Here is a 27,460-nt window from a genome sequence, read left to right on the forward strand (position 1 = left end):
CTGTGCAACACTATCTAAAGATATGGTATACCGGAGCATCCTGCTGTGCGTGGAAGCGATATACAGTATCTCTATCTCTTCTAATGCCCAAATTGCTTCAACTGCATAATATCTCTATGCTACATTGGCATACATGTGTATGAGTCCAAAGTGCGATCATACTTAAAATTTGTCATACCAACACTTAAAATAAACTATTTTACAAAAAAAAAAAGAATATAATTAAATGCTGGCAACATACACCATAACCTCCTGTACACAGCCATTGTCACTAATTACACGATTCAGCACCTTTCCCTGCTGCAAGTTTTGCTTGACTCAAACAAATGGGAATTTCATAAGAGAGGGAACGTGAAGCGGACAGCTTCCGCAGGACTCGGGATGGCTGCCGAGCCGGACATAATTGCTGCACTGACTACAGAATGTATAGCGTCATCTAGGTTTTGTGTGTATGCGTGTACACGTGATAGGGAATGTAGGCCCTCATTCTGGTTGACACGCAAAGCTGCGGATTTCGCAGCTTTGCAAGTCAACCTTAACAACACTCGCCGCCTGCATGGTGGGCGGTGAGTGGTGTTAAGGTGGGAGGCTTACAGTCTATGGCCTCATTCTAATCTTATCGCTCCCCTGTGCAAATGCGACATGGACACAGTTGGAAGTCAACCGCAGCCCCTCGGGCACGGTGCCTCGCTGCGCTCGGCACACTATTTTATTCTCCCACCACGCCCTAGTGGATGGTAGGGCATGAAATACCACCTATCGGCATATGTCGGGTCAAAAAAAAGTGAAAAAAAACCATGTCGACCTTGCGAAATGTCGACCTGTAGTGATGTTGACTTTTTCACCTGTGTACAGCGGCGTAACTATAGCACCGCAACCCCCGCCACCGCGGGGGGCGCTGTGCATGTGCTATAGTTATACCCCCCAATCCCCCGCAGACTTACCTATCTCGCTGGTCCCGGCGGCTCTGTTCTTCTGCTGAGGACCACCACAAAATGGCCACCCCCATATAGCACACAGTTCTCTGAAACTGTCTGCTGTACAGGGGGCGGCCATTTTGTGGTGGTCCACAGCAGAAGAACGGAGCCGCCGGGACCAGCGCGATAGGTATCTGGCTGCGGGGGATTGGGGGGGTTTGCATGGGCGGCGGGAGGGGTGCTTGGTGGATCGGTGGTGGTGGGGCCCAAAACTGAGCTACGCCACTGCCTGTGTACATTCTATATGTCGGTATTTTGACCTTGTTGGGATTTTAAATGTCGGTATTTTGACCATGTCAGGATTTTGACCGTCGGGATTTCATACCGAATCCGTAAGAGCCATTGTTAGTGATGGCATCTGCTTTTGTGGAAGGAGAGCTGGGGTGTGTGTGTTGCAGGAGGGACTACATAGGTGCATAAGAGTTAGTATACAGTGGTATAGTCGCATCAGTTTTCCAGGGTGGCTGTCAGCGTTTTAAGGCTTGCTAAGCAGCGAGAACCTTGCTGAATCATCAGGCCCTTAATTTTACATTATAAAAACTATAAAAAAAACAACACAACCAGAGTAATAAAACATATAAAACATATACATACAATGATTTATTGATGTAATACAGATTTGAGGAGTCTATATTTCTCCCAGGATTCCATAATCCTAGGATTTGGGTATTTAATTCAGCACAAAGCACCCTGACTCCTCTGATCACTGACAAGAGTCACAGCAGGATGTGCAAAAACTCAATGTATGGGCGTAAATGTCCCCAGCGGGAGATTCTCAGGACATAAATGTGTCATAATGCTGTACACACACATATCTTCCATAGGAAGACAGCTGTAAACATGATATTGACGCTCATCCCTCCCCTCCTGATCCCCCCCCCCCCTTTTCATCATTCCTTTGGGGTATCTGCAGCGTATTTAATTACAAAGTAGAATAAACAGAGAGAGAGAGAGAAAGTGGAGGAGAGGCAGCGCCTGGTGTATAACGGCACAGTGTCCCCCAGGGGTGGCCGTGTTGGGATGTGAAGGACCGCTCTGCCACTCAAAGCCACACACACTAATGAATATTGACTGCTCTCTTTTGCCTGACGGATTCCTCCTCGGGCCCATGTATGAGGATGGATGGGAGACCATCCCTGTGGAAACTTGCCTCAACCTCCCATCAATACTTCAATTAGCAGCTGGAGTCTCAATAGCAGCGCAAAAATTAAGGCGTTCAACCCCAAATTATTCAGGATGAATGAAGTGGGCTAGAAATGTTAATAGATAGGATCCATGAAGGCTCAGGTAGGAAACTACAGATGCACAAAACCATGCTACTTTCTGACATCACCTGACTCATTGCGCAAGTATACCTGTTCTTATGCGGAAGCGCGAAGGCCAGCAAGGGGCTATAGTAGGGGGTTACACAGTGTGCACTTGCTGATAACATAAACTGGACAGATCCTTAGAGTGGATCTGAGGTTTATGGGGTTATATTAATGAGGATTTTACCCAATTCAATGTCTGAGTTGTTAGAAATAATAGACAATCCAAGCAAATCATGTAACGCTCCTGAGATCATAAATAATATTATCATTCGTAATGCCCCGTAACATACTTGGAATACATACATGTGGCCAATGCAATTGTCAGTTTTCGCCTACAAGTGGCAAGAGCACCTACAGGGGCATCCTCATACCACCCAACTTATTGGAGACTGTCACACGGTCCCACCCGTGGGTCCCAGTACCTCGCGGGGGGAGGGGGCAAATTGGGCGTGCCGGTGATCACTGCTGCTCTGCTGCATCTTTTCAGTGCAGGGAAGAGAGCCGGGGGCTTACCAGCTGCTCAGGGAGCGCTGAGCACACACCCATAATTATGACATTTGGCCCCGCATCCTATACCTGAGGTCCACCTCCTGCAAATGCAAATCCACCCCTTTTCAGGGGGTGGGTGCGCCTGCGGGTCGGCACGCCCCACATCCACTAATTCAATAGTTGGGAGGTATGCCTCGTTTTATTTTGCATCTGCCCTGGTCCCGGCCACTGTATAATGTAACTGAAAGAAGCCAGGACCCAGGCATGCACAGAAGTGGCAATTGTACTGTGTATGCCCAAAAGCCTGGCTTCTGTGAGCAGCATTTACCGCAGCCCATAGAAGCCGTCTAGGGCTGCACGATAAGGCAGGGAGTGGCCTCCTACAGGAAGCCAACTATCTGCTTATCACAACCCAGGCTGGCAGTCCCAGAGGGAGGAAATAGACTACCATACTGTCTGCGACTGACTGGTAAGTCTTCCAATAGGAAGTCACTGCCAGTGTCACAGTGAAGCCTCATGGACTACAGCTGGCTCACTGGCACTGATCCGGGTGGCAGATTTTACTGGGGGCGCACTGCATAGGTTACATTTGTTTAAAGAGGAGATTTATCAAAGCTTGGATACAGATCATGTAATAATGTACCAACCAACTGCTGTCATTTCTCAAACACAGCACGTTCCATGGAAAAAAGCAGATTGGTTGGTACTTTATGCTCACTCACTCCATTTTATCTCTCTCCAAGCCTTGATAAATATCCCCCTTAAACTGAGAATGCGTCATCCTTAGTAAGCTGAGCGCTTTGCTCAGACTGAAGTAACTCTGAAACAGCGGTTGGCTGATCCACATCACCTGTTGTACATGTTAGCGTATAATTCATATACATCTGGTCAACTGTGAATACCGATTTTTACCTCTGTGGCAGAGTCCCACAATTGTTTATATACACTGTAGGTCTATTAATACCACTTAAAAACAACATATTTACTGATCAATTAGCCTGATCTTTTCCCCAGTCAGCCATAAGGTTCTATCACCAAAAATGATCACAGTAACTCACTGGTTAACCACTGATGGACAGGATGAAACAAAAGTCGTCTAATGCCTTTTTCCTTTCACTAGCCATATTGAGCTTTCACACGAAGATCAATGAGATTATTCAACCAATTTAATGCCTTGGCAGACACAATATAAAGATATGTAGCCTTCGAAGGGGGAAAAAAGTGAAAATTGGACAATTGCCAGTAAGTGCCTAGAGAATATATTTGGTATATATATCACCTAATAATATAATCATCTATATTGCTGAAACGGGAATAATATAGACTCCATTTTCTTAAATGATGTGGTTTGTTTATTCAAATACAGACAGAACAGCTTAATAAGCGTGTGGAGGCATGGTGCTGGGCTTCTGTGATTGCATGCTTCATTCAAGCTAGTAACATACTGCAGCTACCCTCATCTCAACTGCAGCTGACAGATCTTACCCAGCCCAGCACCAGCCCCCCTTTCTCATTGGGCGGTATTCAATGAGGCTGATTCGCCAGGTTTTTATGGCGATTTTGTGCTGTAAGGCGAATTTTTGACTAAAACGGTGAATACATTTGAAGGTTTTTTTCGCCATGATTCACCGAGTAGCAATCGCTATCTTTTTATGGTGAAGTGAAATGTGAACTTTTAAAATAAAGTGTTTTGTTTTTTACATTTGGTGTAAAAAAATCAGGAATTTTATTCTGAGGAGGGGCATGCTATTTTTATTCATGTGCTATAAGCACATGAATATATATTTAATTTAAAAAATATATATTTTTATTTTTTATTTTTTTACACAGACCAGCCAGCAGGGGGCCGGAGCCGAGCCGCTCATTAGATATTCATATATTCACTGCACCCGATCATTACATATGCATGATCGGGTGATCGGGTGTAGTGAATATACCCGGTCCCCTGCTGGTACCCCCGGGGGGCAGCCTGTGCTGCCTGGCTCCCGGGGAGCCTAGCTCCCCCCCACAAACGTTCTGGGGCAGGCAGGGAGACTTCCATCTCCCTGCCTGCCACCGTCCTCAGGCTCCCTGCGGCATTCGCCGCACGAGTTAAAATTCGCCGGTCAGGGGCAGCGAGCCCCTGACTCGTTGAATACTGGAGCCGGCGAGGCTCCGGAACGTGGCGGGCAGTGGCGAATGTGCAGCGAATCCTAAACAGGATTCGCTGCACATCGCCAAAATCCTCATTGAATACTGCCCATTGTCACATGGTCCAATATATACATTTCGTTATAAGCTATGGGCACCAATAGCATGGGGTGGTTTTATATAAGGAAATATTCTAACTATCTTATTTATAATATTTACATATATGGTAGAATGTATTTACCACTTCTGTCAGCAGTTCTAGTCGACTCTGACGTAAGACATTTTGTAATCTATACATTTAATTTCAAACTATACATACTAGTTCTATTGACAACAGCAGGTGATGGCTTCAGAATAGATTGAGCTGGTAGTCTTTGATTGATGATAGTAGCTTGCAATAGCTTATGTCACATTGATAAGTCACAGGATACGCATTTGAATAACAATTAAACGTATTGCTGAATATTGCATGTATATTAAAAATAAATATTCATCTTGTGCGGACATACAATAATATTCCAACAATATCTACCACCTCACACCACACTCTTACACCTGTATCTACAACCTCACACCACACTCCTCTGCCTGTATCTACCACCTCACACCACACTCCTTCACCTGTATCTACCACCTCACACCACACTCCTCTGCCTGTATCTACCACCTCATACCACACTCTTACACCTGTATCTACCACCTCACACCACACTCCTTCACCTGTATCTACCACCTCACACCACACTCCTGCGCCTGTATCTACCACCTCACACCACACTCCTTCGCCTGTATCTACCACCTCACACCACACTCCTCCACCTGTATCTACCCCCTCACACCACACTCCTCTGCCTGTATCTACCACCTCACACCACACTCTTTCGCCTGTATCTACCACCTCACACCACACTCCTCCACCTGTATCTACCACCTCACACCACACTCCTTCACCTGTATCTACCACCTCACACCACACTCCTTCACCTGTATCTACCACCTCACACCACACTCTTACACCTGTATCTACAACCTCACACCACACTCCTCTGCCTGTATCTACCACCTCACACCACACTCCTTCACCTGTATCTACCACCTCACACCACACTCCTCTGCCTGTATCTACCACCTCATACCACACTCTTACACCTGTATCTACCACCTCACACCACACTCCTTCACCTGTATCTACCACCTCACACCACACTCCTGCGCCTGTATCTACCACCTCACACCACACTCCTTCGCCTGTATCTACCACCTCACACCACACTCCTCCACCTGTATCTACCCCCTCACACCACACTCCTCTGCCTGTATCTACCACCTCACACCACACTCTTTCGCCTGTATCTACCACCTCACACCACACTCCTCCACCTGTATCTACCACCTCACACCACACTCCTTCACCTGTATCTACCACCTCACACCACACTCCTTCACACCACACTCCTTCACCTGTATCTACCACCTCACACCACACTCCTGCGCCTGTATCTACCACCTCACACCACACTCCTTCGCCTGTATCTACCACCTCACACCACACTCCTCCACCTGTATCTACCCCCTCACACCACACTCCTCTGCCTGTATCTACCACCTCACACCACACTCTTTCGCCTGTATCTACCACCTCACACCACACTCCTCCACCTGTATCTACCACCTCACACCACACTCCTTCACCTGTATCTACCACCTCACACCACACTCCTTCACCTGTATCTACCACCTCATGCCAGACTCTTCCACCTGTATCTACCACATCACACCAGACTCTTCCACCTGTATCTATCATCTCTCACCAGACTTTTCCACATGTATCTACCACCTCACACCAGACTCTTCCACCTGGGTCTATCACCTGTCACCAGACTCTTCCATCTGAATCCATCAACTCTCACCAGACTCTTCCACCTGTATCTACCACATCACACCACACTCTTCCACCTGTATCTATTGCCTCTCACCACACTCTTCCACCTGTATCTATCATCTATCACCAGACTTTTCCACTTGTATCTACCACCTCACACCAGACTCTTCCACTTGTATCTACCACCTCACACCAGACTCTTCCACCTGTATCCACTACCTCACACCAGACTCTTCCACCTGTATCTATCATCTCTCACCAGACTTTTCCACCTGTATCTGTAACCTATTACCAGACACTTTCACTTGTATCTATCACCTCTAACCAGACTCTTCCACCTGGATCTATCACCTCTCACCAGACTCTTCCACCTGGATCTATAATCTCTCACCAGACTCTTCCACCTGGATCTATAATCTCTCACCAGACGTTTCCACCTGTATCTATCACCTCACACCAGACTCTTCCACCTGGATCTATAATCTCTTACCAGACTCTTCCACCTATCTATCACCTCTCACCAGACTCTTCCACCTGGATCTATAATCTCTTACCAGACTCTTCCATCTATCTATCACCTCGCACCAGACTCTTCCACCTGTATCTATCACCTCTCACCAGACTCTTCCACCTGTCTATCACCTCTCACCAGACTCTTCCACCTGTCTATCACCTCACACCAGACTCTTCCACCTGGATCTATAATCTCTCACCAGACGTTTCCACCTGTATCTATCACCTCACACCAGACTCTTCCACCTGGATCTATAATCTCTTACCAGACTCTTCCATCTATCTATCACCTCGCACCAGACTCTTCCACCTGTATCTATCACCTCTCACCAGACTCTTCCACCTGTCTATCACCTCACACCAGACTCTTCCACCTGTATCTATCACCTCTCACCAGACTCTTCTACCTGGATCTATAATCTCTTACAAGAGAGGGGAGTGAGTCTGCACACAGCTTATTAGTTTCCTTTATATTCCTGGAAACCTGGGTCCACCTAGTTCGTTTTAAGTTGGTGGGGGTGCTATCTTGGGACAACCTATATGTCAGGAAATTTTATAGAAAAGAGAAGGAGCGGTTGCAAAGGCAGATGCGCACCAAATGGTACAGAGACTCTGTACCATTTGGTATGCATCTGCCTTTGCAACCGCTCCTTCTCTTTTCTATAATCTCTTACCAGACTCTTCCACCTGTATCTATCACCTCACACCAGACTCTTCCACCTGGATCTATAATCTCTTACCAGACTCTTCCACCTATCTATCACCTCACACCAGACTCTTCCACCTGGATCTATAATCTCTTACCAGACTCTTCCACCTGTATCTATCACCTCACACCAGACTCTTCCACCTGGATCTATAATCTCTTACCAGACTCTTCCACCTATCTATCACCTCACACCAGACTCTTCCACCTATCTATCACCTCACACCAGACTCTTCCACCTGTATCTATCACCTCTCACAAGACGTTTCCACCTGTATCTACCACTTCATATCAGTGTCTCTCACCCATATTTATAATTTGGATCCCTCTCTGTTACAGCCCCATATGGGAAGGCTGTGCTCCTGGTCCACAGCAGATATATAAAATCCGCTGCAGACCCTATGGTTCTTGTGTAGTTTCACGGCGCCGGGTTGGGTACGCTCGCCAAACTATCTAAAATAAAGTAACTTACCTCCATGCCAACGTGGATAGTTCATACCCCCACTATCCACGTTGGCATGGAGTTGAATTTAGATAGCATGGCGAGCGTAGCGAGCCACTGAGCCCGCAGCGTGGGCGAGCGAAGCGAGCCCCGCAAGGGGACTCAGACGCACGGCGCCAAGCATAGTACCGACCCTATTTAATACATAGCACCAGCCATATATATTGCGGTAAACTGCATTTTTAACAATGACACATCCTGACTTGTTTCCTTGACCACACATCACCTCCTCTCTCCTTATATCTCTACAGCCAAACATGGACACAAGAAGTCCTATTGTATATCATCCTGCCACATGTTACACCTCTGTCTTCTATCACCTGATCCCCATATCCCCCTCTATCCTCTACACCAGAACTGGCATGGTTAATGCTGGGACTCCTTACCGTGGTGTGATCAAGTGATTTCGCTTCACCTATTAAGTTATGAGATTAATCAATAAAGATTTAATTATATTGCTATAACCTCTGGCCTCGTCCATCAGGGAAATGTCAAATAGTATTGTGTCTGTGTAGATCTGGAAAGGGCAAAATGGCAGCCGGATCAGTCTACAGTTACCGCTATAGACAGGCTGCCATGTTATTCAATGCAGTATTAATATTCATGAGAATTCCCCATACACTTGCTCTCAGCATTACGTATTGGATAGGACCAACATCTACTGATGACAGTGTTCCATGCATTCGGATAGTCCCTACTGGGACCATAGTGTACTAATGAAAATGATATGTTTAATGTGTTGTCATTCCTAGAACCACAGTGTACTAATGACAGCACCATGCTTAAGGAGTCCCTAGGACCACGGTGTATTAATGCCAGTATCAGGTTTAATGGGTCAGTCCTTCGTATAACTACAGTGTACTAATGACAGCACCATGCTTAAGGAGTCCCTAGGACCATGGTGTATCAATGCCAGTATCAGGTTTAATGGGTCAGTCCTTCGTATAACTACAGTGTACTAATGACAGCTATAGGCTTAATGGGACAGTCCTTCCTAGGACCTGGTGTATTAATGATAATAATATGTTTAATGGGTCAGTCTTTGCCAGGACCACAGTGTACTTATGACAGAAACACGCTAACTGGTCAGTCCTTACTAGGACCACAGTGTACTGAATGCCCAGCTAAAATTTTGCTATTTGGCCATGCTAAACTGTTGCAGGGCATGATGGGATATGGAGGGCCGAAGGTTCCCCATCCCTGTGTCAAAAGTACACGGTATTATAACGACAGTAATATGTTTAATCAGTGAGCATATATGTTATATTTCAATTATGCACTAGTATAAACCTACATTTATGTTATACAATAACTGTATTTAAATGAAGGTGATCTGCATAATGTATTTATCAGGGCCCTATCAAGACTACTCTCTGCCCTGTACTGGCCTCGCTCCTAAATATGTACAGTTATAACTTCACACCGAGAAGGCATGGCTGCTGAGGCAAGGAGGAGGAGCATTGCCCAGAATGCAATGTGGCAGCTCCGCAGTCTGTGGGGGACCGTTCCGGTACCCTACAAGCAAAGTGCAGGTGCAACAAGGCAGCCATGGTGCCACCCACCCCTCCCAGGCCCTGTACTCTGAGAGCTACCATTGCCAGCACACCCCTAGTTACAGCCCTGGTATGTATACTTGCTGGGATTCTACTGTACAACAACTTGGGCTCAGGCGGATCCTAGACACCTGTAATTCTCCTAACTATGCGCATGCTAGTGTCACAGCATTCTGCCTGGGTATTACCAGGATCCTTACACTTCTAATGTATTATCAGTGCATTGCAGCATAATAAATGTATTGCTACAAGTGCATGCACTGTTAGGAGGAAAATCACCAGCAAACATGTTCAATAATGAATATTATAAATTGGCACACAGAGCGGTCAACTTACCTTGTATTGTCCGTTTAAAAAATGCTTTACAAGCCTCACACGATGCAACTCCGTAATGATACCCCGAAGCGGTGTCCCCACATACCAGACACAGTCGCTTGGGAACAGACCGCAGGACACACTGCATGGTGGGGTCATCTCCGAGTGATGGGGGACTGTCTGCAAATAGCTTCTCCCCATTATCAGAAAATGCAAGTAGTGCAGTAGGAGAGTCCAAACCCTGAGACTGTCCCCCAACAGATAGACCGTAACTGCTGCTGGTGTCAGACATTCCTCCCGGGCTGAAATACCCTCCCGTGTCCATCTGCAACCTGGGGCTGGTTGGCTCTGCTTTCACCTGGAGGTTCAGATTATGCGATATCCCACAGAGAAACCTAAAAAACAAGCAATAAGGATGGAAAGAAATGTTATAGGGAAATATAGTCATAGGGGGTCATCTACAAACAGTGCATTTATATACCAAATATAATTTGAGCCACAACAACCAATCAGCAATTTCCTTTATCTTTCTGGTGCAAGTTGGCAATGAAAGTACATATTTGTTGCTATCATTGGAGGCTCCAGAGATGGGGCTGCAGCAAAGTTCAAAATTTAAATAGGGGAGCCACACCCACTGTCAGTGAGTCAGTTTCAAATGGCAGTTGGTGGAGCGCATGGCTCCTCTATTTGAATTCTGAACTGTGCTGCCGTCCCTCCTCTGGAGCCTCCACTGGTTGCTTTTGTTCAATGCAAATTTTTACCCTCAGTTCTATACATCAGGTCTCAGGACATTAGGACGCGTGGCTAGTGCTTGTGGTGGGGCAATACAACTCATGTCCCCCCTCTCCTACTGCGTAATGCAGTGAATCACAGCAGCGTGCTGATAGCGAGAGTCATGATGACGCATTTCGCAGATAATCACATCATCTCACCCCCGGTGTAGAGTGACCAGCTCTGCTTGGAGTATAGGGTTGGTCGATGTTCCGATGTTCACACCAAATGATCCGAGAAGATGACAAGAGGCGCCTATTTACACAAGATTCTAATCACGCAGTATAAGCATATTTCAGCACAGCTGAAAAAGATGCAGCGGCTGTGCTACTGTCTCAGTCACTGAATCAGGCCCATAGTGCATGGAAGTGGCAAGTACTGGTCGAGTCATGAACCTTGGGTTTTATTAATGAGGACTGGGGAATGTAATATAATTTAGTATATCATATCCTGTTGTAGCATCATGTACATATAACCATCTCTCGGCACCCAAGAGTAGTATCTGTGACCCCCTGCACTGTCCTGCCTGTACCTGGCAGACCCCACTATAATGCGCCCCTGCACAGAACGGGAGAGAGGAGGATACTGATACGAGAGAAAGAAGTCAGACCCTATTATAAAAGCTGACTTGAAAGAAGAACCTGTCTCACGCCTTCTTCCTCTGACATCCTGATCAATACGCTCGATGGCCTTTGAAAGAGATGCTTAACATAGATTCTGTCCATTTGGATGTCACCCCCTGGAGAATTTGGGAGGCAGGGACAGGAACCTCCTAGTCTTTCAGAACATCACAGCCCTTATTTTATTTATCCAATATGCCATCCTTTCTCAGTTACACCAACATGCATTCAGGATCAGACCTGAAGGGAGCGGATATTCCACAGGGACTCTACCGCTGTGGTCACTACACAGCTCGTGTGCCCACCACTCACAATAAGCACTCCTCCCTATGGGGGTTATTCCGACCTGACGGCAAGGCTGTGAATTTGCAGGCCGGGTGATTATCGAACTACTGTGCATGAATACAGATGATCTTCTAATAATCTTTCAGAGGCATTCGGTGACTTCACCTTGTCCACTGTCTTATGATTGTGTACAAGATACATGACCCTCCACATTGATGCTCCCCACAGATGCCCACTCAGCAATCACCGCTAGAAACCACCTACAGGTAACTCCACATTTCAGTGTGCTACACTACAATTAGAATCCCACTCTCCCCATACACTATCTTCATGTTTTACCATTGAAATCACTGCACCCATCACCGGATGCCCCCCACATGCCATCAGTGCACAGACAATGCTCTCCCCTGCAATCACTGCACCCTTCAGATGTACCCACATGCCATCAGTGCACAGACAATGCTCTCCCCTGCAATTGCTGAACCCCTCAGATACCCCCCACGTTATCGGTGCACAGACAATGCTCTCCCCTGCAATCACTGCACCCTTCAGATGTACCCACATGCCATCAGTGCACAGACAATGCTCTCCCCTGCAATTGCTGAACCCCTCAGATACCCCCCACGTTATCGGTGCACAGACAATGCTCTCCCCTGCAATCACTGAACCCCTCAGATGTAGCCACATGCTATCAGTGCACAGACAATGCTCTCCTCTGCAGTCACTGCACCTCTCAGATGCCCCCCACATGTTATCAGTGCACAGACAATGTTCCCCTCTGCAGTCACTGCACCCATCAGATGTAGCCACATGCTATCAGTGCACAGACAATGCTACCCTCTTCAATCGCTGCACCCCTCAGGTGCCCCCCACATGCTATCAGTGCACAGACAATGCTCTCCCCTGCAATCACTGCACCCCTCAGATGCCCCCACATGCTATCAGTGCAGACAATGTTCCCTCTGCAGTCACTGCACCCATCACCAGATACCCCCCCCCCCACATGCTATCAGTGCACAGACAATGCTCTCCTCTGCAGTCACTGCACCTCTCAGATGCCCCCCACATGTTATCAGTGCACAGACAATGTTCCCCTCTGCAGTCACTGCACCCATCAGATGTAGCCACATGCTATCAGTGCACAGACAATGCTACCCTCTTCAATCGCTGCACCCCTCAGGTGCCCCCCACATGCTATCAGTGCACAGACAATGCTCTCCCCTGCAATCACTGCACCCCTCAGATGTCCCCCCATGTTATCAGTGCACAGACAATGCTCCCTCTGCAGTCACTGCACCCCTCAGAAGCCCCCCACATGCTATCAGTGCACAGACAATGCTCCCCTCTGCAGTCACTGTACCCCTCAGATGCCCCCCACATGCTATCAGTGCACAGAAAATGCTCCCCTCTGCAGTCACTGCACCCCTCAGATGCCCCCAACATGCTATCAGTGCACAGACAATGCTCCCCTCTGCAGTCACTGCACCCCTCAGATGCCCCCTACATTCTATCAGTGCACAGACAATACCCCCGATACATTCACTGCACCCCTCAGATGCCCCCCACATGCTATCAGTGCACAGACAATGCTCTCCCCTGCAATCACTGCATCCCTCAGATGTCCCCCCATGTTATCAGTGCACAGACAATGCTCCCTCTGCAGTCACTGCACCCCTCAGATGCCCCCCACATGCTATCAGTGCGCAGACAACGCTCCCCTCTGCAGTCACTGCACCCCTCAGATGCCCCCCACATGCTATCAGTGCACAGACAATGCTCCCTCTGCAGTCACTGCACCCCTCAGATGCCCCCCACATGCTATCAGTGCACAGACAATGCTCCCCTCTGCAGTCACTGCACCCCCTCAGATGCCCCCCACATGCTATCAGTGCACAGACAATGCCCCCCGATACATTCACTGCACCCCTCAGATGCCCCCCCACATGCTATCAGTGCACAGACAATGCCCCCCCCCCCCCCCCCCCCGATACATTCAGTGCACCCATCAGATGTCTCCCATTTGCAATTGCAGCCCCCTTCCAGAAGTAATATCTGTGTAGTTATCTGGTAGTTGCCCCACCACCTGAAATCAGTGCATCATCAGTGCACCCCACAAGCCAATCTGCATATACCTTATATGTATTCCTGCGATGCTTTCATTCCATTACAAAAAGTTAATGTTTATATTTAGAAACATTCATGAAATTAAATAAAGAGCTCTGTTTCGGATTCAAATCCATCTCCTGCGACCTTACAGTCAGACATATATGACCCTAAATAGAAAACTAGAGAATTCTAACTATTTTAAGCTCACCTTGTACTTTATGAAAAAACTATCAGCATTGCAGCTGAGCAGATCTATGTAGTGTGTGGCTGCCTAGGATTGGTGGCGTGGCTGCACACTACATAGATCTGTTAAGTTGCAATTGCAATGCTGATTATTTTTTTACAAAGTCTTTATAGAGTTGGAAATCTCATAGTTATTATGTAGAGTCAAATAGCAAAATGAGTAGGGTGTTTAACTGAAAAGCAACAGGTTATGGGTTCAAATTCTGGGTATGGCATTAAAATTAAATGTGTTGTTTAATAAAGGGTATTGTAGGTGTATAACAAAGACCCCTGAAGTTGGTCATGCTGACAGAGCGCCTTCCATTTACTTACAGGGGTAAATTTACTAAGATGGGAGTTCTAATGGACATGGGATGTTGCCCATAGTTACCAATCAGATTCTATATTTTATCTTCCAGAAGTATACGTTTATGTGGGTCATACTTGGCTAGCCTGTGTGCAAGTGACAAAACCTCTGTAACCAGTTTTATACTCATTGAAACATAAACATTTTATGTTCAAATAAATTATATATATATATGTGGAAGTGGGTACTGTCTTGCGCTGCGACCCTAGGTTGATCTGGATTCGAAATAAGTCTTTGTTCTGAAGGAAAATTCCTCCCTTTAAAACACAGTCCTGAATGACAGGTGGCCGCCAGTAATTCTCCTATTGGGACGTTTGTTGATCCGTCTCGATGTGGGTAGATCTAGGAAATGGTGAGAATGGCGCTCTATAGTGTAGTAAATTCATTGTGACACTGTGACCTTAAATTAGGTTCTGCGTACCGTGAGATGAAGATTAACGTGCATATCAAATAGTACTGTTCCTCCTCCTTGGTGGGGCTGATTACCAGGACCTTCCCGGCTAGTGTCCAAACTGGACCTTGTATTCCCCCAAATGAGTTCACAGTAGTGCTCCAAATAGTGCAGTAGTGATTGCAAGAAAGAGAATAACTCCAATTACAATAAAATTAGGAGTTTTTTCATAGGTGCAAATACACAAATAAATGAAAATTAGGACTTACATAAATAAATAAGTGAGCAAAAGAAGGTTGGGTAGAGGCCTCTCTACGCGTTTCGTCTCTGACGCCTATAGATTCAGGCTGGACTTCATCAGTCCAGCCTGAATCTATATATATGTATATGTGGAAGTGGGTACTGTCTTGCGCTGCGACCCTAGGTTGATCTGGATTCGAAATAAGTCTTTGTTCTGAAGGAAAATTCCTCCCTTTAAAACACAGTCCTGAATGACAGGTGGCCGCCAGTAATTCTCCTATTGGGACGTTTGTTGATCCGTCTCGATGTGGGTAGATCTAGGAAATGGTGAGAATGGCGCTCTATAGTGTAGTAAATTCATTGTGACACTGTGACCTTAAATTAGGTTCTGCGTACCGTGAGATGAAGATTAACGTGCATATCAAATAGTACTGTTCCTCCTCCTTGGTGGGGCTGATTACCAGGACCTTCCCGGCTAGTGTCCAAACTGGACCTTGTATTCCCCCAAATGAGTTCACAGTAGTGCTCCAAATAGTGCAGTAGTGATTGCAAGAAAGAGAATAACTCCAATTACAATAAAATTAGGAGTTTTTTCATAGGTGCAAATACACAAATAAATGAAAATTAGGACTTACATAAATAAATAAGTGAGCAAAAGAAGGTTGGGTAGAGGCCTCTCTACGCGTTTCGTCTCTGACGCCTATAGATTCAGGCTGGACTTCATCAGTCCAGCCTGAATCTATAGGCGTCAGAGACGAAACGTGTAGAGAGGCCTCTACCCAACCTTCTTTTGCTCACTTATTTATTTATGTAAGTCCTAATTTTCATTTATTTGTGTATTTGCACCTATTAAAAAACTCCTAATTTTATTGTAATTGGAGTTATTCTCTTTCTTGCAATCACTACTGCACTATTTGGAGCACTACTGTGAACTCATTTGGGGGAATACAAGGTCCAGTTTGGACACTAGCCGGGAAGGTCCTGGTAATCAGCCCCACCAAGGACGAGGAACAGTACTATTTGATATGCACGTTAATCTTCATCTCACGGTACGCATAACCTAATTTAAGGTCACAGTGTCACAATTAACTTACTACAATATAGAGCGCCATTCTCACCATTTCCTATATATATATATATATATATATATATATATATATTTCTTAGACTGCATGCAGAGCAAGCACAAGCCCAGCATTGACACCACACTTCCTGACGAAGTCCAATCAAGTGACGAAACGCGTAGAGGCGTGTCCAGTGACGTTGACGTGGGTGGTCCTATCGACGGTGGATCAAGAGCCTTGCGGCTTTGACTCAACGTGGGAGAGACTGCACCTATGCTACTATTTATGCTGGCAAGCTGATCACTAAAAACCTATCTGTACGTGAGCTATTGTTTTATTATATAAAGGAATTGAATTTATTGCTCATTGTGCGCATCTCCTATTTCTTCGCATGTACTGTATTGTGCCGTGGGATCGGCCATCGGAGAAGCTGCACCGTACAGTCTGAAAATATATTGAAAATATTGGAAGGACTAGCGCGGCCTATATCTCTTCCTATATATATATATATATTTATATAAAAACAATTATTAAGTATCGTTAAGCATCTACTGGGGGAATCACAGCATGATATCATGTTTTCAAACCTATGGGAGCTCCCCAAATTTACCAAGCTCCCAATAGCGAACACCACCTTTAGATTTGATTAGCTGTTGTAGCCTATTGACTACTTCCCACAAAAGGTGCAGGAGAGGGATCTATTTGATCCTTCCCCTTCACTCCCCATTCACGCATGCATGGTCAGTAGAGTAAGGATCCTCTGATAGCTCCCAAAGAAGTAGTAAATAGCATTATCGATAACTTTCGCTCAGGGAAGATTTCGCGGCCCTGTCCCAGCTGGCGTTTTTTACTACATTTATGCAATCCTTCATTTCTTATTTCTGACAAGAGTATGGAATTATTATAAGTATCGGCAATAGAACCAGATCATTCATAAATATGCAACTTTGTATGAGAAGAGCAAAATAAATGGTTGCCACAGAACTATACTCTGCTTTCTCCTCCACAGTAACAACCCTTCCACCCAAAAAAATGTTTAATTTAAGTCCCAGACAAACTAAGTTATGAATGCACTATTATATTCTCCCACTATGCCCACTGGGAAAGAAAAGTTGATTTTGGAGAAAAAAAAAAATAAATCAGAAAAACTTTATTCGGTGTCATGTTTGGGTCATTATTTTGGCTGTCGGCATTGTGGTTGTGTCCGTGTTTCTCCCGGTCTGTATTCCGATGTCGTTATTTCGCTTGTCATGGTGTGAACAGTATATGTCGGTATATTAACCATCAGCATTTGGCTGTAGGGATTCTGTCAATGGATATTACGTCCGTCGGCAACTTAACGACATATCACGACGGGAACCGCTACATTTTCCCAGACACTCACTATACTCTCAGGTATTATTCGGGATACAGATAAGTGGGATTTTACTACAATACTGTCACTGTCCAATTCTGACACGGCCCCTCCATTTATCCTGACCAAATTATAATATGTTTATGGTAAAGTGCAGAAAAAAACTAAAATGATCACGTAAAATATCAGTGAAGGTTTCAACTATTCTCCTAATTCATCATTTACTTGTGTTGCAATAAACGGATTCTAACAATGGTTGTCGGTGTGTTCATACACTAGTGCAGTAGTTCCCAAACTGTGTGCTTAGGCACCTTGGGGTCCCTCGGGACACTTGCAGGGGTGCCTTCGATTGGTGGTCTAGGACACATTCATTATCGTTATTGGCAAAGCAATATGCAAAACCAAAGTTGGTGGCCACAAATCATGAAATATGTGGGCAAACAAAAGAAAATCTGGATCCTCACTATAGAATTGATCCTAATGGTGTGTACACACTGTACTTTTTGCCTTCCGATGTTGACGATATAGTCAACATCGGATCGGAATCGGATGCAGATCGCAAGGGTTTTAACCCTTCAGATCCCGATCCGATTCTGATGCGCTTTCACGTATCGCAAGGCAGAAAGTCTTGTCTGCCATAACTATATAGTGCAGATCTGCACTATATAGTCAGACTTGTATGCAAATCGGATGTGCCTTCAGATACTATCCACGATCCGATCTGATCGGATCGTGGATAGTATCTGAAGGCACATCTGACCGTTTGTACACACCATAAGGATGACATATAAACACAATTTACTTGATTTTATATTTTTAAAACTATTGACTTAGGGGTGCCGTGAAAAATATTCAGATAGTCTAGGGCACCATGGTTTAAAAAGGTTTGGGAACCACTTAGGGTTAGCACCTCATCCCTTTAATTCCGGACACACATATTGATTACACAGGTTGATGTGGCTGTTTAAAACTAACTGAAATGGAATCTTGAAGTCAGCCAGCCACAGAACCTGTAAAACTAATATGTGTCCGGAATTAAAGGGATGAGGTGCTAACCCTAGAACCACTGCACTAATATTTTGTATATAATAAGTAACAATGTATACAATGTGGACAAGATACCAGTACTGTAGTAATAAATTAGTATTACACACGCACGCACTTAGGGGGGAAATTTACTAAAATGTGACTTCTATTTTACATGGGATGTTGCTATGGGTTACCAGTCACAGCAAGATCCCATGTGAAACAGAACGCTCATCTTAGCAAATTAGTGATATACAGTACATAAATATAGTCTTTCTAGGCAATACATTTTGCTGATATCTTGCTGGTAATAAACGATATGGCACATGAGAAAAAAAAAAGCATTATGTCTTATTATTAAGAGACTCAATAAAGGTCTGTCAGATAAGAAATACTCTTGTTTGATAGCACTGGAAAAGTGATGGTAAACCTGTGGCTCGTCAGCATTTGGGGAACTACAAATCCCAGCGTGTCCTGTCAGAATATTGGTACATGTCATTCCACAACAGCTGGATCACCGCTAGTTGCCTAGGCCTGCACTACACTACACTACACTACACTGCAAATGACATGTGCCACATTGAACCGGTAACTATACTCACATAACATCATGTACAGCCAACATTTGCACCGCAACATCCTTACTGTACATAACAGTAGCAATAGCTGTCTACTTCAGAGCATTTCCCAATGAACTCTACTACCCACCACAGCTCCCAAATCACAGAGCATGAGCGTATTTTCCCCCAAAAATAAACTACTTTAAGTTAAGCAAAATGTTGTTATTTCATTTATTTTTTGGGGGGTTGCAAAGGGTGGAGGATGCACAGAACAGCCTCCCTGCAGAGGTGGTAATACACAGTACTGACAGGTGTACTTACGTAGGAGACGGATACTTCTCTTGCTGGCCGACTGGCATATCGAGCCAGGATAATTCTAAGTAATCCATGTGAAGGGGAGCTGCGGGATCCTTTCTGGACAGACAAGACCCCAAGCTGTGAAGTGTCTCCTGCACACTGAGATGGGAGAGCCGGACCACTCACACCCCCTCCCTCCTCTCTGGATTTGCATAGAGAGAATGCTGTAAATGGGAGATGGGACATAATTGCAGACACACACACAGGTCTACAGGGAAATATTAACCTGTTTAATAGCAATAATAATTAGAGTGTGCAAATTAGCATGGTGGCTCCATCCCCCAGCGTGCAAGCTGTAGGACTGCTTATTTCAGAATTCACTGTCACTTAGAATCTCTTTATATTCACTCAGCGGGGGGGCCACACCGGTGGGCTGTATACCGCAATATTGTGTCCCATGCACAATCAGGGGTAGACACGTGGCATATTCTCCTGATTCAGTCCTGTTTGTGAAGCTGCGTATATTCAGAGCCTAGCGACCAGGCTAGCGCTGGCGAACGCATGCCATCCCTGACGGCTGGATCCCCTGGCTACGCTGCGAGCGCATGTGTACACTTACACATTCGCTCTCGTGCACTGCACAGAGGAAAAAATAATTTGATGGTTGCTCACTATCGAATGACTTATTGCAGCACAAAGGTCTTAGCCAGGACTTACTTTTCTGAGAGAGAGCGCGAGCGGGATGTACTAAAACAAAAACCCTGTTTTGGGGTTTTACCTCATTTTCAAATGCGCTATAGCCCATCGCTGCAGGGGTTATGCCAGCTCTAGCTGGTGTAACCCCATATAAGCCTATGGGCTTCTCTTTGCAGCGCCTGACACAGACTCCTCCCATCATGGCCCGTGGCCGCCAGCTTCTCTGTGCTTGCGCAGCTGGACTTTCCCTTAAGAATTGAGGAAGTCCAGCAGCGGGATCGCAAAGGGCGGCTCTGATTAGGGGGGCTTCCCTTTGCGTTGCTCATCGCGTATAGTAGCATTTATGGTTGGGGCGATGTACTGCCACTGCTTGGTACATCCCTCCCAGTGAGAGTGAGAGAGGCAGGGTACCCCAATTCTAGTGAGATGCCATAGAAGCAGAGCACACACTTGGAAATGGTGCTTATTAAGGACAGTTAGGGGAGAGGGGTTGGAATGGGTGAACACCAGGGAACATAGAAATATCACGCGCTGGGCCAGATTCTCTAAGCTTCAAAAGTGATAAAATAGAGAGTGATTAAAAGCCAGCCAATCAACAGCTACCTGCCATGTCACAGACTGTGTTTGAAAAATGTCAGTCAGGAGCTGATTGGCTGGCTGTTTATCACTCTCCATTTTATCACTTTTGAAGCTTAGAGAATCTGGCCCATGATATGATATTTTCGCTGGTACTCTACATAATGCAGCTCCCAGGCTATTAACCAACCAGTGTGTATATATATCACACAATACCGATTCCGTAAAGCCCTCACTGGTTGCCCTGTAAGATGCTGACTGACTCTTTTTCCACGTTTGGCTTACTGACTTTCAGCGTCCTACATAAGCAGCAGTACTTCGGATCCCTCTGAATTCATCTGTGGCTCCAACGCTACAGAACTACGCCCCACAAATTTCACTAATAAATTCCTTTAGTTGCTAAAAAATACAGACCAAGGGGGTGATTCAGGTTGGTTTGCAAAAGCAAACTCCTTCTTTAACGGACAAAACCATGCTGCACTGCAAGTGGGGGCAGATGCAACATGTGCAGAGAGACTTACATTTGGGTGAGGTGTGTTGAAACTGAAATCTAAATTGCAGTGTAAAAATAAAGCAGCCAGTATTTATTCTGCACAGAAACAAAATAACTCACCCAAAAGTAACTATCTCTGCACATGTTACATCTGCCCCACCTGCAGCGCACAAATATTTTTATCCATTAAAGGAGTTTGCTTTTGCAAAACCACCAGAATCACCCCCAAATGCTTAGTTCTTTCCTGTTAAGCTCATTTTGTATTTTGTTCTGTAATTACAAATCACTGAGTAGTATTGGGAGAAAATTGCTATATACATAGCTATACAATTATTCTTACGCCATTGAATGTTTGACACTACATCTGTAAGGTATCTGTATGACCATGTTTGAGCGGGGAGTCAGGAGTCATTAACTCCCTGTTTCCTCTCCTCTCACCCTCATGGACTCACCCCAAAATGGCTTTCAACCTCTCCCATCAACCGAAACCGCCCTCATCAAAATCACTAACCCATTCTGTGCTAAAAGGTCACTTCTCTACATTAATCCTCCTTGATATCATGGTGTTATTTGACACCATTGTCTATCCTTTACCTGTCCACTCCATTGTAGAATAGGGCGCAGCGATCTGATGTTTCTCCTCATACTTGTTCTTCACAGACCACACCCCCCCCCTCTCCTATTGGCATCCAAGCTCTGTACTTTGGTTAGTATATAATCTATGTTGTTGGCCTTCATTATCACCTGTTCTCTGATGTCACACAAATATACCTCTGTAACGCCGCTTTCCTCTACCAAGTTACCTCTGGCCTGGCTGCCACCTCCTGTTGGATTTCCTGCCACTTCCTTATACTCAACACTTCAAAAAGTGAAGTCATTGTCTTTCCTACCAATGTTCCCATTCATCCTTCTCCTCAGTACCCTAAACCTGCTGACTGGGTGTCATCTAAAAATCTTCCTTTTCATTTTTCTGTCAAGTTCAGGACATTTCCTTATCTATCAATTCCCTCCTTCACCACATTTCCAGGATCAGTCCCTTTCTCACTGTGGAAGTCACCAAATCTCTCAGTCTGCTACTGTAATTTGCTGCCTCAGCCCTTCAGTCTATCATCCACCTCATTTTCCACTGCACCTCTACACCTCTGCCAGTTAGAACCAAGCTTCTGTCCCTCACTTACAAAGTCCTCAACCACTGTTCGGTTATTCAATGAATGGTTGGATCCGGGTTATTGATGTGAAAGGGGTGTTAATGTTGCTCTTTTTTTTTTCTACTGTCTGGGCACTAGTAGGGAATCCCCAGAGGGAATGGAGAGCCCTTGTCAGGAGCCAGGTTACAGCAAAGTGACGGATGTCCGTTTCACCCATCCCTGACCTCAGCAAGAATTAAGATCCCACAGGTGGCTTTAATCTGACAGATTAGGGTCAATCACAAATGATCAGCTTTTCTCTCCAGGTGATGGCCTGACTGGTTATCTATTGCCCATGCTTGCAGAATTTGGGAGCTAGTCTCTAGCATTAAGCCCCTATCTGTGGTCTTATATAAATTGGCTATGGGGCGATTTCCATTGTGGAAACGCTGTAAAATTAATGTTCACGGTTTGAACTGGAGATTCTAACAGGCAAGAACAATGGGGGAAGCCTTCCAGAATAATGATTTCTTTCTATAGCACCAGTCATTACACTACACAGAGATTATGTAATCATTCACATCAGTCCCTGCCCCATTGGAGGGGAGTGTGAACCTACTGGTATGTTTTTGGTCCATAGGTGGTAACCAGATAACCTGAAGATAACCCAGCACTAGTAGAATTTGCAAACTATACATAGATAGGGTTCTGTGACCCCAGCGCCCTGTGCTGCCCTATATAATAGTAAGATTATAAATGAAGTCAGCTATCTTTCAGTCTTACCTTCTGTGGACTTGGCCACAGGATATTAAATATAGAGGGGTCTATTTTTCAATGAATTTTAGCAATTTAAAACTCTTTATGTATGATAAATTGAGCTCCAGCCAATCAGCTCCTCTCCTGTGTTTGAAAATGCCAATTGGGAGTTGATTGGCTGGAGCACCATTTTTCTTAAATATCTAAAATTCAGTGATAAACGGTCCATGAAGTGCACTGGCCAAACCAAATACATTCAGTTGTTTTTCACATACTATCTTCCGCTTCTGCGGAGAGAAGCAATCATGCATGGTTCTGGGGAGCGCTCTAGTTGGAGAACCTGACAATGACATTAATGTCCCTGATCATTTCAATAATCCCATTCACTGGTATTTGGGCTATTCAGCCACCAGCCAGCGGAATATTTACATCCCAGAAACCAAAGCTTTACCCTCCAAGGGTATAAAATGAGACCGTGGTGATTTGAGTGGAGTGCACACCTGCCCTCTACTTTGTCCTGACTGCCGGGAAGTTGTACTAGGTGTCCCAGCTCATATGCCTGTAATGTGTGTGGCAATTTAACAGTTTAGATTTTGCCTAGATTGTGGAAATTACTAGGCACACCACCCCAAAGGGGTGGACCTACCTGTAGGGCCGTATTAACACATAGACAGACCCCTAGGCTTCAATCTTACAGCCCTCTCTCTACAGCTGACATTTAGGAAGCAGAACTTATGCCGTCACATCTCGTCTTTAACCACTGGGTGTAAGTAACAGTGCCTCAGCAAACAAAACTGATGGGCCCCTAGTCAATATGGGGCCCCAGGTTTCAGCCTAGTCTGCCTAATTTATTTACAGTTTCTTAAACAGGACAGCAGATTCCGTAACAGTTTCTTATATAGTGCAGCAGATTCCGTTACAGTTTCTTATATAGCGCAGCAGATTCCATTGCGCTTTACAATTGTAGACAGTGATAAAACAAACTGGGTAACAACAGACAGACTTGGAGGTAGGAGGGCCCTGCTGCAAGCTTACAATCTATAGGGACATAGGAGGGAAACACAAGGACAGGCACCAGTAATAGCATAGCAGTCCCACCAAAATACAAGTCCAGAAGGGAAGCTATATAATACATAAGTGCCTCAGAGGGTTATGCGTGTAGAACTTAAATATGATAGGTTTGCCTGAAGAGGTGAGTTTTCAGGGAACGCTTGAATGTGCGGTGGCTAGTGGAAAGTCTTATTGTGTGTGGAAGGGCATTCCATAGGGTGGAATCGGGTGGAAATCGGTGAGCGCCCACAACACTCCTATGACAGTCCAACAAGACGAATTAGTTCCACAGTCACCAAACAACTGCATCCAGAAGCATCCACTTAACAGAAAGCCTGATCCGTCAACCGATGTAACAATCCAACCGTACTTTCAGTCTTCCATATACAACACCGAAAAAGAACCAGGCCCTTAGTCTGGACATATATGAATAAAAAGATCTACCCCCAAGGGCTTACTCACAGTACAGATGCTGGGTACACACGCTGTGATGTCGGAGTTGGTCGCCTCATTCCAGGACTTGTCGGTAAATGGGGCGATATGAAGCCTATCTTTCTGAGCTGCCTCCTGCATTAACACGTTCCTGGGATATAGGGACAAAGCCGGATGCTGTCTGTTATCCAGCAACCGTCAGATCTCATACAATATGGGCAGAATTTACCTGAACAGACAAATGTATGAAACACGCAGAACTTATCTGCAGCAGACAGTGTGCTAGCATCATTACTGGCCTGTGTGTGAGGGGCAGCTATTTGTATGCTCTTTATCCAAGGTAATTAGCAAAATGGGTAATCTGGTCAAATTCACTAATTCTTCACTGGAGGGGAACAAAACAAAACTTTTTTTTTGTTTTTGTGAAAAAATACAATGTCCCCATTCTCCCTGCTGGGATACCTGCAAGATGACAAACATTACCCTCTGGTGTGACCAGGGCAAAGCACACAGTGTTACTACAGTGCCCTCTAGTGGGTTAAAACAATATTTACAGGCATTTAATCTTGATATTCTATAGACCGCTCTACATTTGCTTAGTGTATAATATAAATCAATTTCACACAGAGAAGAATGGGGAGAGCGTTTCATAGAAGCCTGAAAATCTCACCTCTCCATTTCCTTAAAAAAATGGATGGCATAAGGGTTACGCTGAGAGGGTAGAGCAGCAATGACTGGGGTTGGTATAAATTGTATATAATGCATTTGATAAATGTTACTTCAAAGCAGATTGGTGACGTCTTCACTCCTTCAGGAATAGACCCCATTGTGGTACAGAACACTTGCTATTGTTACTTTTACATGAGTATACACCACAGTGCCAGGGGCAGCTGTACCATTCCGTACAGCTTCAGATAATCCTAGCTGAAAATGAAGGATTTATTGGAGACATCTTTGTTGTACTTATTACAGGTAGCAGTTGTGGAACTTATAAGATGCCTTTAACCTGAAAGGTTGGGAAGTGGGCATGGGTGGGGGAAGAAACCGTGCACCAGCCCTGTGAGGTGCCCGTATTAGCGAGCCCCTCTGCACTAGACCCCCACGTAGTAGGTGACCAAAGACGGGGCCGATATGTATCTACGTCATAATAACGTCCACATAAGCCTGATTTCTGTCACATCATGGCATCATGATTGAAGTGGATGTGACTCAAAACTAGGTCAAATTAAAGCCACACCACCTCGAATGATGGGGGATGCGGTCATTCGGTCTTCAGCATTATGGCCGACAGTCATTAGATCGACATGGAAAAGTTTGACATGGGAAAAGGTCGAAATGTTGTTCAACAGCTCATTAGTTCAACATTGTCTAGGTCGACAGTCAAAAGATCGACATGTAGTTTTTTTTGAGCCGACAGGCGGTATTTCATGCCCTACCATCCACTAGGGCAGGGCTGGGCAACAGCGGCCCTCCAGATGTTGATGAACTACACATCCCAGCATGCCTTGCATCAGTTTCAGCATGGCCACAGAGCAAAACTAATGCAAAGCATCCTGGGATGTGTAGTTCATCAACATCTGGAGCGCCACTGTTACCCAGCCCTGCACTAGGGTGTCGTGGGAGAATAAAATAGTGTGCAGAGCGCAGCGAGGCACCGTACCCAAAGCATAGCAAGTGCAGCGAGGGGATGCAGTGCACTTTAAACTGTGTCCATGTCGACTATGTTGACATTCAGGTAAACAAAAACCATGTCGACCTTTTGACTGTCGACCTAGACAATGTCGAACTAACAACCTTTCCACCTAGACCCATGTCGACCAAAATGCTGTAGACCAAATGATTCCAACACCCTTGATGGTCATGTGGGAACCCCTCTATAGATCATACTTGCCTAGTCTCCTGGAACTGCCAGGAGACTCCCCGCCAAAAAAGGTGGTGCTACATTTATATGCCAACCTGAAGAGTGACTCCGGTATCTGGGTGACAGGAATGAACCCATCAGGTGATGACACAATTCCCGCTAAATTGCATCAATGTAGCAGCCACGCCCCCTGCTGTACAATGTCGGTAATCTCTGCATTGCATATTACCGGCGTCTCTAGGATGACATAATAGTGCATCCACGCCCCAGAACCACTCACTGTTTGCAACATCATGCCTCCACACTGACCCTTATGTTCAGCCACCGCTATTTTGCAGAGCCCTGCGAACAGGAAATTGCCTCCCCGCCAGTTAAATCCCACCCTGTGCAACCCTGTCAATTGCTGTGCAAGGCTTGCGAAAATGAAGCCGATCAGCATATAGCTGCAAAACCATTCACAACTCATTCACCATCAAATGATTTTTCGACACCACCCGCATGGCGCCCCCCCCCCCCCCCCCTCCCATCGCATGATGAATATCCCAGCATGCATGCATGTAGGATCTAATGCCTGTGGCATGTGAAGTAGAGTATGGCTTTAGGCTGCCCAGCTGTAGCACAATGGTTCCATCAGTAAGCTACATTCATTTAATTCCTTGCTCCCGAGTCCTGGTTCCCTAGGCTGCAGCTCAATCACCCTATTGGTTAATTGATTCAGACCCATTTGCCTCCCAGTTCAGATCGTTCTATGACGCTAAACCAAATCTCCAATGGTCTGGCTGGATTTTG

The 27,460-nt window shown here is 45.4% G+C and overlaps 1 protein-coding gene across 2 annotated transcripts in view; it reads right to left on the bottom strand.

The window, feature by feature from the left end:
- The window catches only part of LOC146035994 (estrogen-related receptor gamma-like), a 57,988-nt gene that overhangs the window by 23,345 nt on the left and 7,183 nt on the right, over positions 1-27,460 (bottom strand). The window contains exons 1-2 of one of the 2 annotated variants that reach the window (XM_083159732.1): positions 19,705-19,893; positions 10,399-10,772 (exon numbers count right to left, since the gene is read on the bottom strand). In XM_083159732.1, coding sequence (XP_083015858.1) covers positions 10,399-10,772; positions 19,705-19,772 — 442 coding nt within the window. In that variant the 5' untranslated portion in view covers positions 19,773-19,893. Of the gene's footprint in view, positions 1-10,398; positions 10,773-19,704; positions 19,894-27,460 lie in introns of those variants that run through there. The other variant, XM_083159733.1, reaches the window with a different exon arrangement.

This window comes from Crinia signifera, chromosome 9 (genome assembly GCF_055691185.1).
Source record: "Crinia signifera chromosome 9, ASM5569118v1, whole genome shotgun sequence".
Taxonomy (NCBI): domain Eukaryota; kingdom Metazoa; phylum Chordata; class Amphibia; order Anura; family Myobatrachidae; genus Crinia; species Crinia signifera.